The 19,446-nt window shown below is 42.6% G+C and overlaps 1 protein-coding gene across 1 annotated transcript in view; it reads left to right on the top strand.

Annotated features, from left to right (window-relative positions):
* Positions 1–19,446, top strand: part of PLXND1 (plexin D1) — a 196,319-nt gene that overhangs the window by 93,989 nt on the left and 82,884 nt on the right. Inside the window, exon 9 of the mRNA XM_031955593.1 lies at positions 13,854–13,961. Coding sequence (XP_031811453.1) covers positions 13,854–13,961 — 108 coding nt within the window. The remainder of the gene's footprint in view (positions 1–13,853; positions 13,962–19,446) is intronic.

The raw sequence follows: 19,446 nt of genomic DNA, 5'->3' as shown, positions 1-19,446 counted from the left end.
CTCCCAGAAACGCGATTTCTTTTTTGTTCCTCTGCTCCCATCCTCCTGTCCTGGTCAGCCCAGCATGAGCATGGGGAAGGGAGAGAGAATACCCATACCAGCAAAGTCACCAATCTTTCATAAGTACTGAAGCATTATTATCACCACTGTAATTAATAACATAAGGCTGTGTAATGTGGTACAGGAAATCAAGAGGCCTAGATTCCAGTCTTGTAGGTTATTGATTCAATATGTGACGCTGAATGAGTCATTTTCCCAACCTCATCTCAGTGTCCCTCTCTGTAAAATGCCTGGAATTCTGCAGGAGGACCTTCCACATCCCCTCCAAAGTTCCTCCGCTCTGCTCTGTCCCTTCCACGTCCCTGTGGATACACATGTCATCTCATTGAATTTAAAGGCAGAAGCCTCCCTTTCTCCCTCTCCCAGCAGAGTCTGGAAGCAATGGGCCTCAGACAGTCCTGTTGGGTTTCTCCTACTTGGCTGAAGCTATAGGTTTAATCATTTTTCAGGTGAGGGTGACTGCGGCAAACATCCAGTTAATTGATCGGAGAACAGATCCCTGTCCTGCTGGCCACAGCCAGCTGGTTGTCTTGTTACAGCTCGGTCTCTGTTCGTCCTTCCAGATACTTGGGTTCCAGAACGAGGGGGAATCTATATTTACAATGTGATACCATACTCTTAACTCATATTTCATATTTGGGACCCCAGAATCTCAGCCTTGGAAGGGACCTCAGAGGCCAATCCGGACCAGAAAAAACAGAAAACAGAAGACCATGAAATGATTCAAAATATGTAATATAAATTTCCCTTTCAAGAAAGTGTATATAACAATGGAACACACTGCATTAGAGTTTTCCAGTCTTCTTTTGTTCTCTGCTGTGCACTTTTTATTTTATTTTTTTTAATAACTGAACAAGAATCCCCTCTATGACATTCCCAACCAAATAACCATTGAGTCTTTATTGAAGCCCTCCAATGAAGGGGAGGAGCTCCACGACCTCCAGACGCAGCCCATCCACTTTGGGTTACTTCTAATTGGTAGGAAACCTCTTTCTATCCTCCTGCGCCAACAGTCTTATCATGGTCTCAGAGAATGCAATGATTCTTGAGGGTTTTCAAGTCCTACAACAGTCTTATGTCACAGAGAATCCAATGATTCCTGAGGATTTTCAAGTCCTATAACAATCTTTTGTCTCAGAGAATCCAATGATTCCTGAGGGTTTTCAAGTCCTACAACATGTTGTCTTATCACGTCTCAGAGAATCCAATGATTCCTGAGGGTTTTCAAGCCCTACAACAATCTTATGTCGCAGAGAATCCATTGATTCCTGAGGATTTTCAAGTCCTACAACAATCTTTTGTCTCAGAGAATGCAATGATTCCTGAGGGTTTTCAAGTCCTACAACAGTCTTATATCTCAGAGAATTCAATGATTCTTGAGGGTTTTCAAGTCCTACAACAGTCTTATCATGTTTCAGAGAATCCAATGATTCCTGAGGGTTTTCAAGTCCTACAACAATCTTATATCTCAGAGAATCCAATGATTCCTGAGGGTTTTCAAGTCCTACAACAGTCTTATCATGTCTCAGAGAATCCAATGATTCCTGAGGGTTTTCAAGTCCTACAACAGTCTTATCATGTCTCAGAGAATCCAATGATTCCTGAGGGTTTTCAAGTCCTACAACAATCTTATATCTCAGAGAATCCAATGATTCCTGAGAGTTTTCAAGTCAAATCTCATAGCTTATCCACAAGGACCCCCTTCACATACTTCAAGATGGTCCCCCTAAAACTTCTCTTTTCCAGGTTAAACATTCCCAGTTCCTTCAATCCATCCTCCTGTGGCAATAATCTCAGGCCCCTTCATTATCCTGATTGCCCTCTGCTGGACATTTTCCATCTTGTCAACATCTTTCTGGTACCTGAAAGAGAACACAGCACTCCAGATGTGTTCTGCCCAACGCAGAGCACAGTGGGACTGTCCTCTTCTTATTCCTGGAAGCTTTGTCTCTATTAATGTAATTAAAAATCCTATTGACTTTTTTTGGCTAAAGAGGAGCTATAGAAAGCTCTTGGACAGGGAAGAAACATGATGAAAATAATATATTCCCTGGAGATCTCTATTCACCTTGTGGTTCACCTGGATCTCCTTCAGATCACCTGTGCCTTGACCATGATTCTTCTCCCAACTCATACTTATGAAGATGATTTGCCCAACTTATGTCAGACCTACATTTAGCCCGTTCAGTTGCTCTTTCTTTGCTTTGACCCAGTGTTCTAGCCTTTGCTAGGAAAGTAAGACCTTTTTGAGCCCAGATTCTACCATCTAATATGTTAACAAGCCCTTCCAACTTTGTGCCCTCCACAAATTTGATTGGCAAGGTGTTCTAGTATGCCTGGGAGAGAGACCAAAGTTCCTTTGTCCACTCCTGTCTCCCACTGGACTGAGAGCGCCTGCTCATCTACCGTAAGGTACAACTGAGGAACAAAATAACTCAGTCCTGGCATTCCTGATTCACAAGCTCAAAAAGAGGGGCCACCAACAAGTCCCCATTGCATCAGAACAGACTCGCCCAGTTTTTTGGAAACTTGTTGAGGAAGATCATGCTGGTAGCAATTGAGAAGTCATGCATCAGTCACATTTTAATAAGGCTCAGAGAGTAGAGACAGATGGTCACAGATTGTGGGGCAGTAGACAGAGGGTAGCCTGTGTGGAGAAGAGATAGGGGAGGGAGAGGGACCCAGAATTCCACTTACAACTGCAGCTCTTGGGGGGAGAGACCCATGGCAGGTTGGGGGCTGAGATTTAAGGTCCTATTTTATAGGTTTTAGTGATGAGGGAAGGACTGACTCCTATGCAGGCCACCTTAGGGCTATTTCATTAACATATCCCTATTATCTTAAATTTGTCAGGGTCCCTTTAGGGTCACTGTAATTTTATGTAATATTTTGGGGTCTTACTGTGCAAGTGAGAGGGCCTTTAGGGGCCAAAGAGGCCATTACAAGGGACCTGACTGGCTTCTCAGTTTACAGTCTCCTGATGTGATCTCAGTTAATTTATGAGGCAGTTTTGTAAATGACTTGTAGGTTCTCTTTTATATTCTCACTTCCCATTATCATTACCTTAGGCTGGCTCCTTCTATACTAATAAGGGAAGGAAGGGGGCAGGGCCTTGGTTAGGGGAACACAGTTTCACCACAATCTACCCCTTGGCTGCCCAGCCACTTACTGTGGTCACATCCTACCATGTCTGTTGACTAAATCTAAGTAAAATCACTGCAATCACAATAATCACTATCACTTCAAGGTCTCATCCTCGGAGTCCCGCTCATTTTCCTGGGAGCATCCAAGAGAAGCTGGATCCTTCCTGCATTCATAGTGAGGTTAGGTGTGTGGGAGTCCACGCTGGTGGTGAATGTCCTCGAATTCTGGAGGGCTGGAGCATTCCCAGAATTAAGTGAGGTTGGATGGAGAAACTGTGGCTTTGGGGATTGCTTCTAGATAGGGAGTAAGTCCACTGACCCAGCCAGATGAGGGGCATCTGTCTCTTCAAGATATTGTGGTAGGATAAACTCAGTAGTTTGAGATTTGCCACCATCCAGAGCTTCCTCTACTCTAGTGGGCATTGTAGAGTAAGTGGGCTCCCTTAATATCAGTCAAGGATCACTCCTACTTTTTTCTAATAAATTCTACTCCTGATCATTATTATTGTATTTGTGTTTATCTCTTGTTTCCTATCCCTGCTAACTCTTCTACTTTATTCTACCTGCTACCTTCCCTTGCTATTACTTAAGCTTCCCCTTCCAAGAATCCCTCCTTTATCCCCTTCCCCTACTCTTTATCCCATTCCCATTAATCTACATACCTTATTCCACTCTCTTCTATACCCCACCTTATTCTAGTGCCTCCCCCTCTTATGTCTTTATACATTTTGGAGAATTTTATACCTTTCTAGATATATAGATATAGGTATAGATATAGATACATAGATATTGTTCCCTCTTTAACCCATTGCCAGTGTAAGTAGGATTTCAGAACTACTAGCCCTCCTCCCCCATTTAATTCCTCAGTGTTGGTTCTTGCTCTTGGACCTATTTGTATAGCATAATTACTCTTTTTACCTTTTCCTACGGGTTTTGTTTTTTAGAGTCACATTATATTCAGCCCTACCCTGATCTTTCTCTACTACTAATGACAATCTTAGACATATGGTTCACATTTTCACTTATAAAACATAAACAGTTTGTTCTGTTGAGCCCCTTGAAATTAGTCTTTGATGTTTACCTAATATTTCTCTTGGTTCTTATATATCAAATTTTTTATTAAGCTCAGGTTTGTTGGTTTTTTTGCAACAAAGTACTGAAAGTCTGGCAATTCATTGAATGTCCATTTTTCCCATTCAGAGTTTTGCTAATTTTGCTGGATTTTCAGCTGCAACTCTAGTTCTTTTGAAATTCATTATATAGTATTCCAAGACTTGTGGTCTTTCATTGTAGCTGCTGATAGTTCTTGTGTGATTCTAATTGTGGCTTCAGCTTATTAGAATTGTTTTTTGTTTTTGTTATTTGTAAAATTTTCTCTTTTATCTGGAAGTTTCAAAATTTAGCAATGATATTCCTGTAGGCTTTCCTCATGGGATCTTTTCCAAGTGGTGATGGATAGGTTTTTTCTATTTCTACTTTTCTCTTTTGCTCTAAGACTTCAGAGCAATTTTCTTTAATTATTTCTTATATTATTGTATCAAGTTTTGGGGGATCATAGCTTTCAGGTGATCTAGTTATTCTTGTTTTCTCTTTTTGATCTGTTCTCCAGATTTGTTTTTTTTTTTCTTACGAGACATCTCACATTTTCTTTTTTTTTTAAATCATTCTTTATATTTTATTTTCTTATTTGTCTTTTATAGCTTTGTTGGCTTTTTCTTCCCCAGTTCTAATTTCAGAGAGTCATTTTCTTTCTTAAGGCCCTGGATCTCATTTTCTAATTGAATGACTTTTTTTTATATATATAATCTTGTTTTTCTTGGATTTTTTTAGCTTTTTTCCTCAATTTCTCTCATTTGATTTTTTAACATTTTTTGAGTCCTTCTTTGAATTCTTTTTGGTCAGATAACCATTTAATGTTACCCTTTGGGATAGAAGAGACTTTTTTTTTAACTTCATTGTTCTTCTCTGAAGATGAACCCAAATGGCCAGCTGATGCCATAGGCCATACATACCAATGATAGGGAAGGAACTAGAGAAACTACTAAAACTTAGGGTACCTTGATAGTTCCCATGAGATTCACAGTGGTCTGGGAACCTTGGCTAATGAAGTCTGGTCCTTATCTAAAGTAATCTCTTGCGTTTGTGCCTTAGTGGCGATGGATGCCAATGAGATATATGCAGTCCCTCAAAAACCCAGTCTAGCAATGGTAAAGTGGGTGGTGTCCTGGGCATTGGTATAATTCTCTCATAAATCCCTCAGGGTCATTTAGGTGGGCAGTCACTCCAGGATTCCTGCATACAGATACCAGCTGCCTGATTTTCCCAGTAGTCGGGATCGGGCCCTTGCCAGTTAAATGTGGGCTATACATTTTCCCTCTGACTTTTGTTCTAAATCCTTAAGTAGGGTTTGTATCTCAAACCCAGTTGGGACTTCATGCAGCTCCAATTCCCTCATCCCTCTTTCCCCCTTATGGTTCCCTTTCCTAACTGTCCTTCTGGTGGTAACAGTTTGGCCAGGGGTATTGGGCAGGGGACTTCTTGCTGCTCTGCTTTTTCCTCATCTCTGTCTGCTGTGCAGGTTGAGGGGACCCAGTCCATCTCCCTCGGATGGTGGTGGGAGTGTGAGCTGCTTTGCCCAGTTCCCCATGGAGAGCCCAAGAGGTAGCTGGGAGCTGGGGGACACCTCTGAGAGCAGCACCGGTGGCCTGGACCGGCATTTCTGCTTGGAGGGCCCTTCCCTGCCTCGCCACATCAGATGTCATGCCGTTGACTGTTGGTTGCATCAGTTGCCTGAATCTCAAGAGATTTCTGTTGCTCCCCCAGAGACCCACTAAGAGAAGGGTGGAGAATTTTCCTGGTGCTCCCCAATCCCCCAGGAGCACCTCTAGCATCATAGACATGTGGCTTTTGCACTCCTACCATTCCTCTTCCCTGCCCTGCTCACTCTGTGGTTACTCCTTCACTGCCCTTTCCACAGGCAGCTCTGCCCTCACGGCAGCCGTTCATCCTTCCCCAGCTGCTTCAGCCTCCAAAGGCCCTGACGCAGGGCCCTCACAGAGACCCAGGTCTCCAGCTCCCCATTTCTAGCTTAAAAAGTCTTCCTTATGGAAACTGTGTTAGAGCTCTAGCTTATACACAGTGGGAGCGTAATAGCATCAGGATGCAATCTGGGGCTTCAGAAATCATCATGGGAGCACTTACTCCTCAGGTACAAGCCCTGAAATCCTCAGCAAGAGGGTGGAGGAGGGACAGGGAGACAGGAGAGCGAGGAGCCCAGAGAATCACTTAGGTGGCTTTTGATCAAAGTTGGGAGCACTCCAGCAGACTCTGGCAGATGGAGAAGAGCTGGGGTGGGGGTGGGGGGCGAGGTGAGATTCCATTTTTATAGGGTTTGGGGGGTGGGAGATGGACTAATGCTTATCTAGGCCACCTTAGCCTTAGTTAATTAATACATCCAAGTCATCTTAAAGTTATCAGTGCTACCTTAAGTTTCCTTCATTTACATAACACTTTACTAGTCTTTCTGGGCCTGTTGGAGCTTATCTGTGGCTTACAGACTGAGGACCGTTAGTGGGACTGAAAGGCTGTTACATCGGGGCCTGGCTGGCTTCCCCTAATTTTGCATGTCGTTTCAGGATGTTGTCTCATTTATTTTCTGAGTCAGGTTTGCAAATGGCTTTTCTACACCCTTTATTTTATATCATTGTTATTTTAAGCTGGCTGCCTATATACATACTATACTAAATGGGAGGAAAGCATGGGGACCCCACCAAAATACAATTTCAATACATGGGGGCATTTCTGGCTTTGGCCAAATCATTAATAAAAAGGTTAACCAGTCCAAGCTCAAGCATGTGGGCCTGGCTTCCCTAGAATTTTCCTTTCAAGTGGACTTCAAATCATTATTGGCTACTATACCAATTTTAAATTCACCTAATCATATACTCTAAGTCCATGTTTTTCCATCTTTTTCATAAGAATAACATAAGAGGTTTTATCTAACTAAAATAATAACAATCCTAATAATAGCTACCATTTATATCATGCTTGCCACTGTGCTTGTGTTTTCATTATTATTATTACTATCATTGCAATTATCTTATTTGATATTGCAATTATTATTTCATTTGATCCTAACATCCCTGAAAGATTAATATTATTATTAGCCCCATTTTACAGATGAGAAAACTGAATCAAACAGAAATCACACAGGCAAAATTTGAACTCAGGCCTGACTCTCAAGTCTCATGTTTTTAGCACTTCACTAAGCACTTTTAGGTTCACAGAATATTATGCACATATTTCCTCATTCAATCCCCATAACACCCTGAGATCTTATTCTCCCCATCAAGGCTCAGAGAATTTGCCCACGGTCACCCAGCCAGTTGGTATTAAATTAGAATCCGATGCCTTCTGACTCCATGGCTAATATTCCTCCCGGTGTACCACGCTGGGAGAGGATGTTGTTGCTAGCTGCTGTTCCCTGCCTTGCTGGGAACCTGGCAAACCAGAGGTGGGGTGGAGTTTGGAGATCTCCCAAGAAAGGCTTTGAGAGCTACTGGTAATAATCACAACAACTTAGATTTTACAGCTTTTTACAGTTTACAGAAGGTTTTTCTCACAACAGTCCTTGAGAGGTGGGTAGTGTAACTTTTTCCTGCTCAGAGAGCAGGGCTGGGCTTCAGCCAGCTCCAGGTTCCAGAGCTAGCCTGGGTCCAGTGCTTTGGCCGTCTGCTGGGGATTTCATCCCTCCCTGGCCGGTGAGGCTCTTTTCGCTTTTCAATCAATTGATCAACAGGCTTTGATTAAGCTCTTACTGTGTGCCAGGCTCTGTGGTAGGTACCAGATATAAAAGAAAATAAACAGAACTGAAAGAAAGGTCATCTTCAAGAATGCACTGGGAGATGGGGAAACTGGAAGGGACCAAAAAGGTCTGTTGTAAAAGGTGGTCTTTGATGTGGATCTTGGAGGAACTGAAAGCTTCCTGAAGTGAGGAGGGTGGGACAACAGAGCGAGGTGGAATTAAGAAGTGGAGTGACATTCTTAAGAAAGAGTAAATAGGCCAGTGGAGCTGGAATAGACTGGAAAGGTAGATAGGGACCAGAGGGTTGGTCTTAGAGGCAATAGGGAGCCACTGGTGTTTATGGAGTAGGGCAGTTATAATACGTTGTTCCATTCCATTGTGCCCAATTTTTCATGACTCTATTTGGGATTTTCTTGGCAAAGGTACTGGAAGGGTTTGCAGTTTCCTTCTCCAGCTCATTTTATAGATGAGGAAACTAAGATAAGCAGAATGAAATGAATCACCCAGGGTCACAGAGTTAGTAAGTGTCTGAGGTTAGATTTGAACTCAGGGCTTCCTGACTGCAAGCCTGACACTCTGTGCACTGTGGCACCCCCTCACTGCCCCTGACTTGGGAGGATTTTTAAGAAATTAATTGTTTTATTTTTTTCTGGCTATACATACATATTAATTTTTTAAATATACATTTCTTTATAAATCATGTTGGAAGAGAAAAATCAGAACAAAAGGGAAAAACCAAAAGAGAAAAAAAACAGGAAAAAAAGTGAATATAGCATGTGTTGATTTACATTTAATCCCCATAATTCTCTCTCTGGATGCAGATGGCATTTTCTATCCAGAGTTTATTGGGATTGCTTTGGGTCACTGAACTGTTGAGAAGAGCCTTTCATAGCTGATCATCACATAATCTTACTGTTACTGTGTATGGAGTATATCTGGTTCTCCTTGTTTTGCTCAGGATCAGTTAGTATAAATCCTTCTGGGCCTTTCTAAAATCAGCTTGTTCATCATTTTTTATAGAACAATAATATTCCATTACCTTCATATACCACAACTTATTCAGCCGTTCCCCGTTGGGCATCCGCTCATTTTCCAATTCTTTGCTACCACAAAAAGAGCTGCTACAAACATTTTTGCACATGTGGGGCCTTTTCCCTCCCAGATCTACACTCTTAATAAAATCTCCCCGGTGGCTGTCCGGAAGACTGATTGAAAGAGGGAGAAACCTAAGGCAGGATACCTGAATATCCTAAAAATTAGGATATCTTTTTAATAGCCCAGTTGAGAAGTGTCAAGGGTCTAAATTAATGTATTGGCAATGCGAGTGGAAAGAAGGGAAATTTGCAGGAGACAGAGCAAGATTTGGCAACAGATTGGGTCTGGGGGATGAGTGAGAGTAATTAGTAAAAGGTGGCACTGGGGACGTGAATCTGAGTGGAAAGATGGTGACTCTATCCTATAGAAAAAGGGAAGCTTGGAAAGGGAGTATTTGTGTGGAGGGAAGCCTAGTGCACTAAGCTCTGGGTCTGGAGTCAGGAAGACCTGAATTTAAATCAAGCCTTAGATACTTACTAGCTGTGCAGTCCTAGGCCAGTAACTTAATTTGCCTCAATTCCCTCATCTGGGGATAATAATAGCACCTATCTCCCAGTTGTTGTCAGGGCAATGACTGTAAAACTCTTAACATGGAGTAAGTGCTATAAAATTTTAGCGATGATAATGATAGAGATGCATTTCATTTTGGACATGCTGTGTTTAAAATGTCCAATGGGTAGCTGAGGTTTACAGTCTAATGCTTAGGGACTGCGTTGGCCCTTGTGGCCAATACAATCCCAGCCTCCCAGTCAGCCAGTAAATATAGAGTAAGTACTTGTGAGCCAGGCTCTGTGCTAAGTGTTGAGGATACAAAGGCAAAAAGCATCCATTGTTCTCAACGAACTCACAGTTTGATGGGAGTCTCCAATCTTTTTGGAAAGATAAAAGATGAAAAAATTATTAAAATTATAAGACCAGGAATCCTCTGCTGAAACATGAAATGAAAACAATAAAAAATACTAGAGAAACACAGAGATTGTCCGTGAGTGGTCAGGGATGACTTCCTGGGGGAGACCACATCTGACCCAGACCTTGTATGATGACTAAAATTTAGATATTCTTAGATTAAATGTAGAAAGCCAACCTACTGATTTAATGAAATTGTCCAGTTTTTAAGGTTAGTCAGCATGGTACGGTGGAAAGATCACTCCATGGAGTGAACATCAAAGAACCTTAGTTTGAGTCCCAGCCTCCACATTTATTATGACTCTGGGCCAATCACTTGGCCCAACTTGGGCCCCAGTTTCCTGATCTGTAAAATGAGGATAATAATACTCAGAGTAAATCACTGCATAAACTTTAAAGACCTACATAAATGCAAGTCATCTTTATTAAGGAAAAGGAGCATGTCTCATTCAGCTTTTGTTTTTAATATTGCGCATCATTATTGTTCAATAAGTTTTTATTGAGTTAATGAGCGAATGAGGCAGGAAATTCCTGAGGCCACTTGAGGTTCTTCTGCGACACAGGAACAACTCCAAACCTGTGGTATGGGGGGTTTCCTCCCCTCAGACTTCTCTGGGCCCCTTTGATTGGATTGAATCTTTAGCTTCCAAGTAGAAAAAAGGAGGAAAAAAGAGAATGGTTTGAAATTCATTTCCAGAGTTCCTGGATTGAAACACAACATCTGACAATTTAAGTGTAACATATGGATTAAATTTTCCTGAAATTACCCATGGATTTTCAATTAAGGAAACTGAAGGGGCTCCCTGCAGAACCAGCTCATGCGGAAGGGGCAGAGCCAAGCCAAGACCAGGCACGGCTCCGATGGAACAATCTGGACCTACGGGAAGGACGGGGGGGGGGGGGAGACCTCCCATAAGGCACTGGCCATCCATCATATTTCCTTCATCTTATATGATTTTATCTCACTTTGGTGCCTCGACTTCCACTTTCCCAAATCAGGTCACCTTCCTTGTCTTCTCTGACGGCCAGAATTCAGAAGAGCAGGACAAGAAAGGCAGGACAAGTGTTCCTAGTACCATTTTACAGATGAGGAAATTGTTACCCAAAAAAGATTAGGACTTTTCCAGAGTTGCTTAGTGAGCAAGACCTCAAGACCCCAGGTTCTGCTGCCGTGGCCCCTTATCATCACTCACAAAGTCCCCAGCCTGCTTTAAAACCCTTTTCAACTCTCACTTGGAGTATTCCAAAACTTCCTAATTAGATTCTCTGTTTATATTCCCTCCCTTCTCTAATCCATTCTTCATTCAGCTGCCAAAATAACCTTCCTGAAACACAAGACCAGCTATGTCACTCCTCGGCTCAAGGAGCTCCAATGGCTCCCTATTGCTTTTGGATAAAATAGCAACTCCTCAGTTGGGCATTTATAGTCCTTCACATCTTGACTCCAGTCTCCCTTTCCATGCTTGTTACAAGTTACTGAATTTCAGGTTAGTGTTTAGAGATATCTTAGGGATGCCCTGATTGCTGCCTTTGTGGAGTTGAAGGCTGTCCTAAGGAAGAGGGATTTGATGTTCTGCTTGGTCCCAGGAGGCAGAAGCAATGGGTAAAACATTCTAGGGAAGATGGTTTCAGCTGGTTAGAAGGAAATCTTTCAGCCAGTGAGAGCTGGTCTGAATGCAAGAGTGTGTCTCAATGATAGTGGAGGCCATTGGATGGATGCTGCACCATCCCTTATCAGAGGTATTGCAGAAGGGGCTGCACTCATGCTTCCTCATGTCCTTCCCGACTCTGATTCAATGATTCTGTGAGAGTGGATTTGAGATCTACCTTGAAGGATAAATAGCATTTGAATAAGGAAAGTAGACCAGGGAGGACATCTGAGCAGAAGATGACAGGAGCTAAGTCTAGAAAGATGAATTTAGACCAGATTGCAGAGGACCTTGAGTGTCGGACTAATGAGTCTGACATTTATCTTTTAAGTAATAGGGAACCATTGAGGGTATTTGAGCAGGGGTGGGGCATAATGAATTTAAAATGGCAGTATAGAATGGATTGGAAGAAAAGAGAAAGATAATGTCATCATCCAATTGTAAAGCCAGAGCCTGGATTTGGCTGATGACAGTAGAAGTGGAAAAGGAGTTAGATTAATGGAAGAACTGATGGGATTTTGCAAGTCACTGGATAGAGAGAGCCAAAGAGAGAGAGGGAGATGACTGGAAGGTTTGGAACTAGGTGATGGGCAGACTGGTGGTGTCATTAACAGAAATGCAGAGTTGGAAGGAGGAAGAGATTTTGTGGCAAGATGCTGAGTTTATTTTTGACAGGTGGAGTTTGAGGTGCCAGTGGATATTCAGAGGTATGTGTCAGGCAGGAAGGTAGATGCTTATGACTCAGTTTCCATTGCTGGAGCCTCATCCATCTCTGAGACCACACAGCCATGGGTGGATGTTTCCCAAGGATCTGTCTTCTCTTCCTTCTGTATATTTCCATGGTTCCGGTTGCCATATCCATTTGGACAGATATTTTCCCCCTTAACTCTAGCCCCACATCATCGCCTGGATGTTCCCCCCACATCTGGGTGTTCGCCTATGACTTCTAACTCAACATGCCCCAGATTGAACGCATCATCTTCCTCTCCACCAAGTCAATTCTTCCCCAGAATTCCTTCCTTCTAACGTTCTTTCTGTATATGCAGGTTTGCAATCGTGGAGTCACCTGCAATTCCGGCTTCTCCCAAGCTCCACATCACTAACCTGTTGCCATATCTTGTTTCTTCTGTCTCATACCCTGTTTTATATTTTCCCTTGCGCCACACATGGAAGTATAGGCTGAGTGTTCAGAGACCCCTTCCACTGAATCCCACCCCCTCGCTTTATAGATGAGGAAATGAAGGTCCAGAAAAATTGAGTGACTTGCTAATTTGGTAATCCAGTTTGGCTGTACACATTTAACAAATACTCTACTCTATTTCTCCTGTCTGATTTCACATTATTCCCCTTTATACATGCTATTTTCTTTTTTCTTTCTTTCTTTTCTTTTCTTTTTTCATTTTTTTTTTTACTGAGGCAATTGGGGTTAAGTGACTTGCCCAGGGTCACCCAGCTAGGAAGTATTAAGTGTCTGAGACCAGATTTGAACTCAAGTCCTCCTGACTTCAGGGCTGGTGCTCTATCCACCAACTAGCTGCCCCTACAAATGCTATTTTCCAGCCAAATTGAACCACTTGGTGTTTCCTGGATTTGGGTGTTGTCTCCTACCTCTGCACATTTGCCCCGGCTTTCACCCCCCATCCGTGGAATGCATTCTCTCCTCATTTCTGTATTTCCCAGGCTTTCTCTGCCCTTGGGGCCCCAGTGCCACCTCCTACACAAAGCCTTCCTTGATTTCCTCTAGCTGCTAGCCTTCTCTCCTTCCTCAGATACTCTTAGAAGTCTTTGTTTTCTGCTACTTCCTGTGAATCTTGGCTCTTTCACCCAGCACAGTGTGGGTTCCTTGTAGAAAAAGATTGTTTAATATTTTATCTTAATACCCCCAGTATTTATTGACTAGAACATAAGTCTTGAAAGTCTTATTGAGCCTTGCAATCTAGGCTTATCGGTATAGCCTTTTCTTCTATTTTAGTTGTTTTGGGTGTTTGTTTTCTCTCACCAATAGAAAAGTCAAGTCCTTGAGGGCAAGGAGTCATTTCTCCCCCCTTCTTTCCTTTAGCACTGTGGCTGAGCTCCCTCTCAGCTCTTCTGCTCTCTGCCTCTAACTGCCTTGGCTCCCTCTGGCTCATCCCAGAGCCAGTTTCTGCCAGGGCCCAGAGAGACCTTCTCAGCCCTCCTTCTCCTTCTCCCTTTCAGGTCAGCCAGGACTGCCCTCGGATCCTGCCCACACCGCTAGCTCCGGTGCCCACCGGGGGCCTGCAGAACATCTATGTCTCCCTGGCCAGTACTGCCTTCTTCTCCCAGGTGAGTGATGCTGTGGAGGACAGAGGGAGGCTGTGAGGGCTGCTGCTGCACATGGCTATGAGGAGAGGTCTTAGAGATGGAGAATGATCTGGAGGTCTCCGCGACATTTTCATAGAGGAAGAAGGTTGTCTGAGCCTCTCTGAGTCTGGGAAAATGACCCCTTGAGCCAAGTCCTTGGTCCCAGCACCAGTTTTTGCCTGTGTCTTGGTTTTAGCCAAAGACTGGCCCCTGACCTTGACCCCAGGCTCATCCTTAACTCTGGCCACACATCGAGTCCCTGATTTCCATAGCTGAGTTTTGACTGATTCTGACCACAAACTTACTTTTGACCCAGGACACAGACTGACCCTCTCTTCTACCCATTGACTGAGCCCTGACTGTTGTCCTGAAGAGTATTGGAGGGGCAAGACCTGGTAACTATCTCCAATACCAGTCTTGCTGTCAATTCCCTCCGTCACCTTGGACAAGTCACCCTCTCTGAGCCTCAGTTCTCCCATCAGTGAAAATGAGCTTATTAAACCAGAAGGTCTCTAAGATTCCAGTGCTAAATCTAAAGTTGCCTCCAATCTTTCTCTCTGAATCAATGCCCAAGGTTAGCCCTGCAGCAGCAAAGCCCACATTCTACCCCCTTCCGCCCTCCACGGTTCAGAGTGATTCATCCTTTGGGGGGCTTATACCAGACTTCAAATCAAAGACTGAGAGATGTGAAAGTGGGGCAGGTGCAGGAGAAAAAGGCCTCAGCTGTTTGTTGCTATTTCTTAAAAGGCAGAGATGGAAAAAATAGCCAGAACAACCTGGAATATTTCATCAGAATCACTGAAAAGTACTTAAAAATGTGCATCTTTTTTTTTTTAAATAAGAAGTTGTCTTGAACATTACCATTAACTAATGTATTAACCCTTCTCTCTGGTTGATGTATTTATTCATTTGTCCATTCGTTTGTTTGTTTGTTTACTCGTTTATTTATTTGGTAGTAAAGAACTCATCCAGTTAGAACTTGTGTGACCTGAAATAAGTCCCATTTCTCTCTGGACTTCCATTTCTGAATCTGTAAAGTAGAAGGCTTGGAAATGCTAATTTTTCCATTTCCAAGTCCTATGATCCCATGTTTCCTCCCTAACCCATGCCCTAAGACACTGGGTCTCTCTAGAGAGAAATTGTTTGAAAACATCCGTAGGCAGCATGTTTTCCTTTGCGGCCAGCTGATCCCCACCACAGACGGAGCAGAGGGCCCAGGGGAGCTACCAGCAGGGACTGGGAAAAGCAAGTGCACTCTGAAGGGAGATCTCTCCCAGACGGGCCCCCGGGATCCCCGCTTTTGCTGTCCGGCCTGTGGAAGTTGGGGGCTGACGGTGGTGTGAGGGGAAGCATCCCTGGGCCCAGCCTTGATGGGGTGGGTCCAGGATATCCTGCGCAGGAGGCTTTGACAGGTCCTGGAGCTGGGCCAAGCATGAGGCGTCTCATTTACCCCTCCTTGAAACTCCATTAGGAGCGCACCATCTGGCAGCCCCTTACTGTAATTTAGCACCTATGATGCGCTCTTCATATAAATGAAATGTTATCTATTATTATCAGAATTACATGATCCGGATCACAGAATGGAGAGCCAGCAGAGGCCTTAGTAATCATTTACCCAACCTCTCATTTTACGGGGGAAGAAACTGAGTCAGAGAAGTCCCATTTGAACAATATCACACAGATAATCGATAACAGACACAGGAGTCAAGCTCCAGATCTCTGATTCCCAGCTCCAATGTGCTTTTCACTAAACTCCCTAGCAGCTTCCGCCATCAGCTATGTGGAAGAAGGTGTGGGAACATCCTATAGCTAAGAGCCCCCACATCATAGAATTCATCCCATATTGAAAAATGCTTTCATGTACATTATCTCATGACCTGGAATGGGCTAGGATCAAGGACCTGTGATTTCATCAGTGGGGACAACCTTTGGTGTGGAGATGCCCTTCACAAAATCTTCTATATTTTATGGTTGTTGACTTAGGCTGCTGAAAGGCTCGATGAACTGCTTGCAGTCATTTTGTTTATATATGTCAGAGTTAGCTCCAAAGTTAGCCCTTCTGGCTACTGAAACATGCTGCCTCTCGGACTCCCCACCCATATAATAATAAAGTGGGCCTGAGTTCCATAAAGCACTAAGGCAATTTATCATATTCTTTTTTTCCCCTGAGATCTCACACATATTTTTATGGTATTAGACTACCTCTACTTCCTGATGTCCCCTAAATTTGGCAGCTGGACACTTTCTGCTGACAGAGGCAACATTATTCTCTAAAGAAATGGCCATTTCTGAGAGGTGGCAAGCAAGGTATTCTACCTTTCCTCTTCCCCCCAATAATTTATAGAAGAAAATCCTGAGCCTCCAACAGCAGGAGGTACTGTCCCAATGGCAGAGCTTTTGCATTTCTTTTGATCCTTTAAAAGAAGATATTATCACTGCCAATTTGCAGATAGAGACACTAAAGCAGAATGAGGTTAAAATTGGCAAGCAGTATTTATGCAGTAGTTTAAAATTTTAAAAAATCCTAGATGTAAATGGGCTTATTTTATCCTTACAACAATCTTTTGTAACAAAGTCTGCAGATATTATCTCTGTATGACAAGGAGGAAGGAAACTTGAGGCTGAGAGAGTTTAAGCGACTTGCTTAGGATCCCATAGCTAATAAGTGACAGGCAGGATTTAAATCCAGGACTTGCCCATTTCATATCCAACTCTGTCCACTATAACACATAGTCTTGCCTAAAGTCACACAATGCATGAATGATATCTACAAATGGAACCCAGGAATCCCTAAAGTTTGTTGTTGTTGTTATTGTTCAGTTGTGTCTGATTCTTCCTGACCCCATTTGGGGTTTTCCCAGGAAAGATACTGGAGTGGTTTGCCATTTTCTCCTCCATTTTACAGATGAGGAAACTGAGGCAAACATTGTTAAATGACTTGCCCACAATAACACAGCTAGGAAGTGTCTGAGACTGGATTTGAACTCAGGAAGATGAGCCTTCCTGACTCCAGGTCCAGTTCTCTGTGTGCCATGGCACCACCTGGCTGCCATCACACTCATTCTCTTTCAAGACTAAGTGGTACCCATTGCAGGTTTGGAAGCCTGCCATATTGTCCACATGATTTCAAGCTCCCTGTTATGTGATGGAGCTACTTGGCTGACTGTGAGAAAACACTATAAATGATTAGCTGGGGGTGTTGAAGTGATAGCAATGTCTTTTTATGGAGCCTCTGGGAAAGCTATTGTCTCCTTCTTACAAGGGTTAGGTCATCCATCACGGTGTGAGGTGCTACCAAATTATTAAGTGCTGTCTGAAGCCAATGTTTCCAGTAGCGGGAATTCTGTAAATGAAGCCCCAGTTTTGAGTGCGATCCCAACAGGAACCAGCTAGTTTTGCTCTGTTCCATAGTCACAGAATGACCCCTGGTCTCAATCAAACACTCAGTCAACCTTCAGCTGCTACTAGATGTCTTAACCTTGGCCAAAGCTCGACCCACTAGCTTTGGCCAAAGATTAACCCTAATAGTGAGCCAGCCTTTTCTCAGTCATGGCCAGTGAATGATGCCAAGTCCAGCCATAGATTCTTGGTGACTCATGAGACAGAGCATGTTGGACCTGGAGATTCCAAATCCTTTCCAGCTAAATGACTCTGGGCAAGTCACTCAGTTTCCTTATCTGTAAAATGAGCTGGAGAAGAGACAACAAAAACAAAATCAAGACTGAAGCTGAATCCTGGCCAAAAATTGACTCTGACCTTAAAGTAAGACTCATCCCAAGCTGAGGGAGGCAAAGCAGGGCAGTAGGAAAAATACTAGTTTTGGAGTTTCTGGACCTGAATTTGAATCCAGACATCACTCCTTAATACCTGGCTGATTTTCAGTAAAGTCATTTAAATTTCTTTGAGTTTCTGTGTTTCAATTGCAAAGTGACAGACTAAATTTGTGATCTAGTGATCTCAATGATTCTCCGCTCCAGCCCTGGTCAATGATTCACATCAACCCAAGTTCCACCACCTAACTGTTCTAGAGCCAGACCTGACCTTGAACATGGCTTCAGGCTGACCCTTAACCCCAAGATTTGAATCCAAATCACAGAATCAAGGACCCTAAGAATTTGTAAGGCATTCATCAGGCATCTAACCCTATCTGGAAGTAAACAAAGATCCCTTCAACAAGGAAATCCCTGATGGGTGACCTTTGCCAGAAAACTTCCAGTGAGGGGAAATTCACCAACATCCAAGGCAACCCACAGCATCTTGAGATCACTCTAATTTTTAGGAAGCTTTTCTTTATGTCTCATACTCTACATCTTCAAAACTTGCACCACTGTGCCTTATTTTCTCTGGTTCCAAGCAGAGCAAAACCAATCTCTTTTCTACGTTATATTCCTTTAGATCCTTGAAAACTATCAAATCCTGTCTCTTCCTTCATGCTAAACATTCCCAAGTCCTTTAATATGTTATTTTTTGCTCTTCATTCTCAGAAAGAATCATGACATCAGGGAGGTGGTGCTATGGCATGGAAGTGAATTAGATTGAGGTGAGGGAAGATTGTGCAAGGTCACCAGCCTCACTTTTCCCTTCAGGGCCATCTGGGTCCAGTGGCAATTTACAGATCAGAACAACTGGTTGATAGCCTTGTATTCTGTCTATGCTTTTAAACTATAGTCAGATATCCTCAGCTCCTTTAATATGTAACAGGAGATTCAGTACCCTCACCCAAAGAGAAGATAGATACTGCTAGCATTTCTTAGGATTAAATCTTGGAGTTACATTTTAACTGTGATTCTATAGAGTCTGAGGAGACTGAGAATCTTAACAGTTATTCTGGGGAGATTGTTAACTATGATGATTCCAAAGAGGACAAAGGAAAAGAATTGAGAGAATGTTTCCTGAGGAAGACTAAATTTAACTCTTAACTTCCTGAGGAATATTTAGAGGAATTACACATCTGCTTCCACTGTACTCCTGTGATTGCCATACAGTAAGTATTGAGTACTCTTCTATAGGGAGGAGTGAAAGCTCCTTGATTCCTACCATGATTGCATTGTATATAATGATTATTTACATAAATTTTATATGTACAATAATTTTCCTTTTTATATGTCAGGTAAAAATTTGTAAGAGTTATGCCTACACAAATGAAATTATTATAATAAGTGCTAATATATTTCTTATACTTCATTGCCTTAAATAAAAAGTTTATCACTAAAAAAATATATTTTGAAGATTCTTGAAAGAAGCTTGAATTGGTATTCTGAAAAAAATGAATGGTGGGAATGTTGCCAGAATTGAAGAGTGAGCCATTGTAGTAAAAGTTAAAGATGTCTTTGGTTGTAGTTTTCTCATAGCTGAAATAATATAAATAATTATATCTTCATAATTGGTTAAACCATTAGTTTTTTTGGTCTTACCACTAATAAATAGTATAGACAAATAACCCTGATATTTATTTAAACCAAGATAA

This window comes from Sarcophilus harrisii, chromosome 1 (assembly GCF_902635505.1).
Source record: "Sarcophilus harrisii chromosome 1, mSarHar1.11, whole genome shotgun sequence".
Lineage (NCBI taxonomy): Eukaryota > Metazoa > Chordata > Mammalia > Dasyuromorphia > Dasyuridae > Sarcophilus > Sarcophilus harrisii.
Note: the sequence above shows the minus strand (reverse complement) of the source record. Positions and strands in the feature narration are given on the sequence as shown.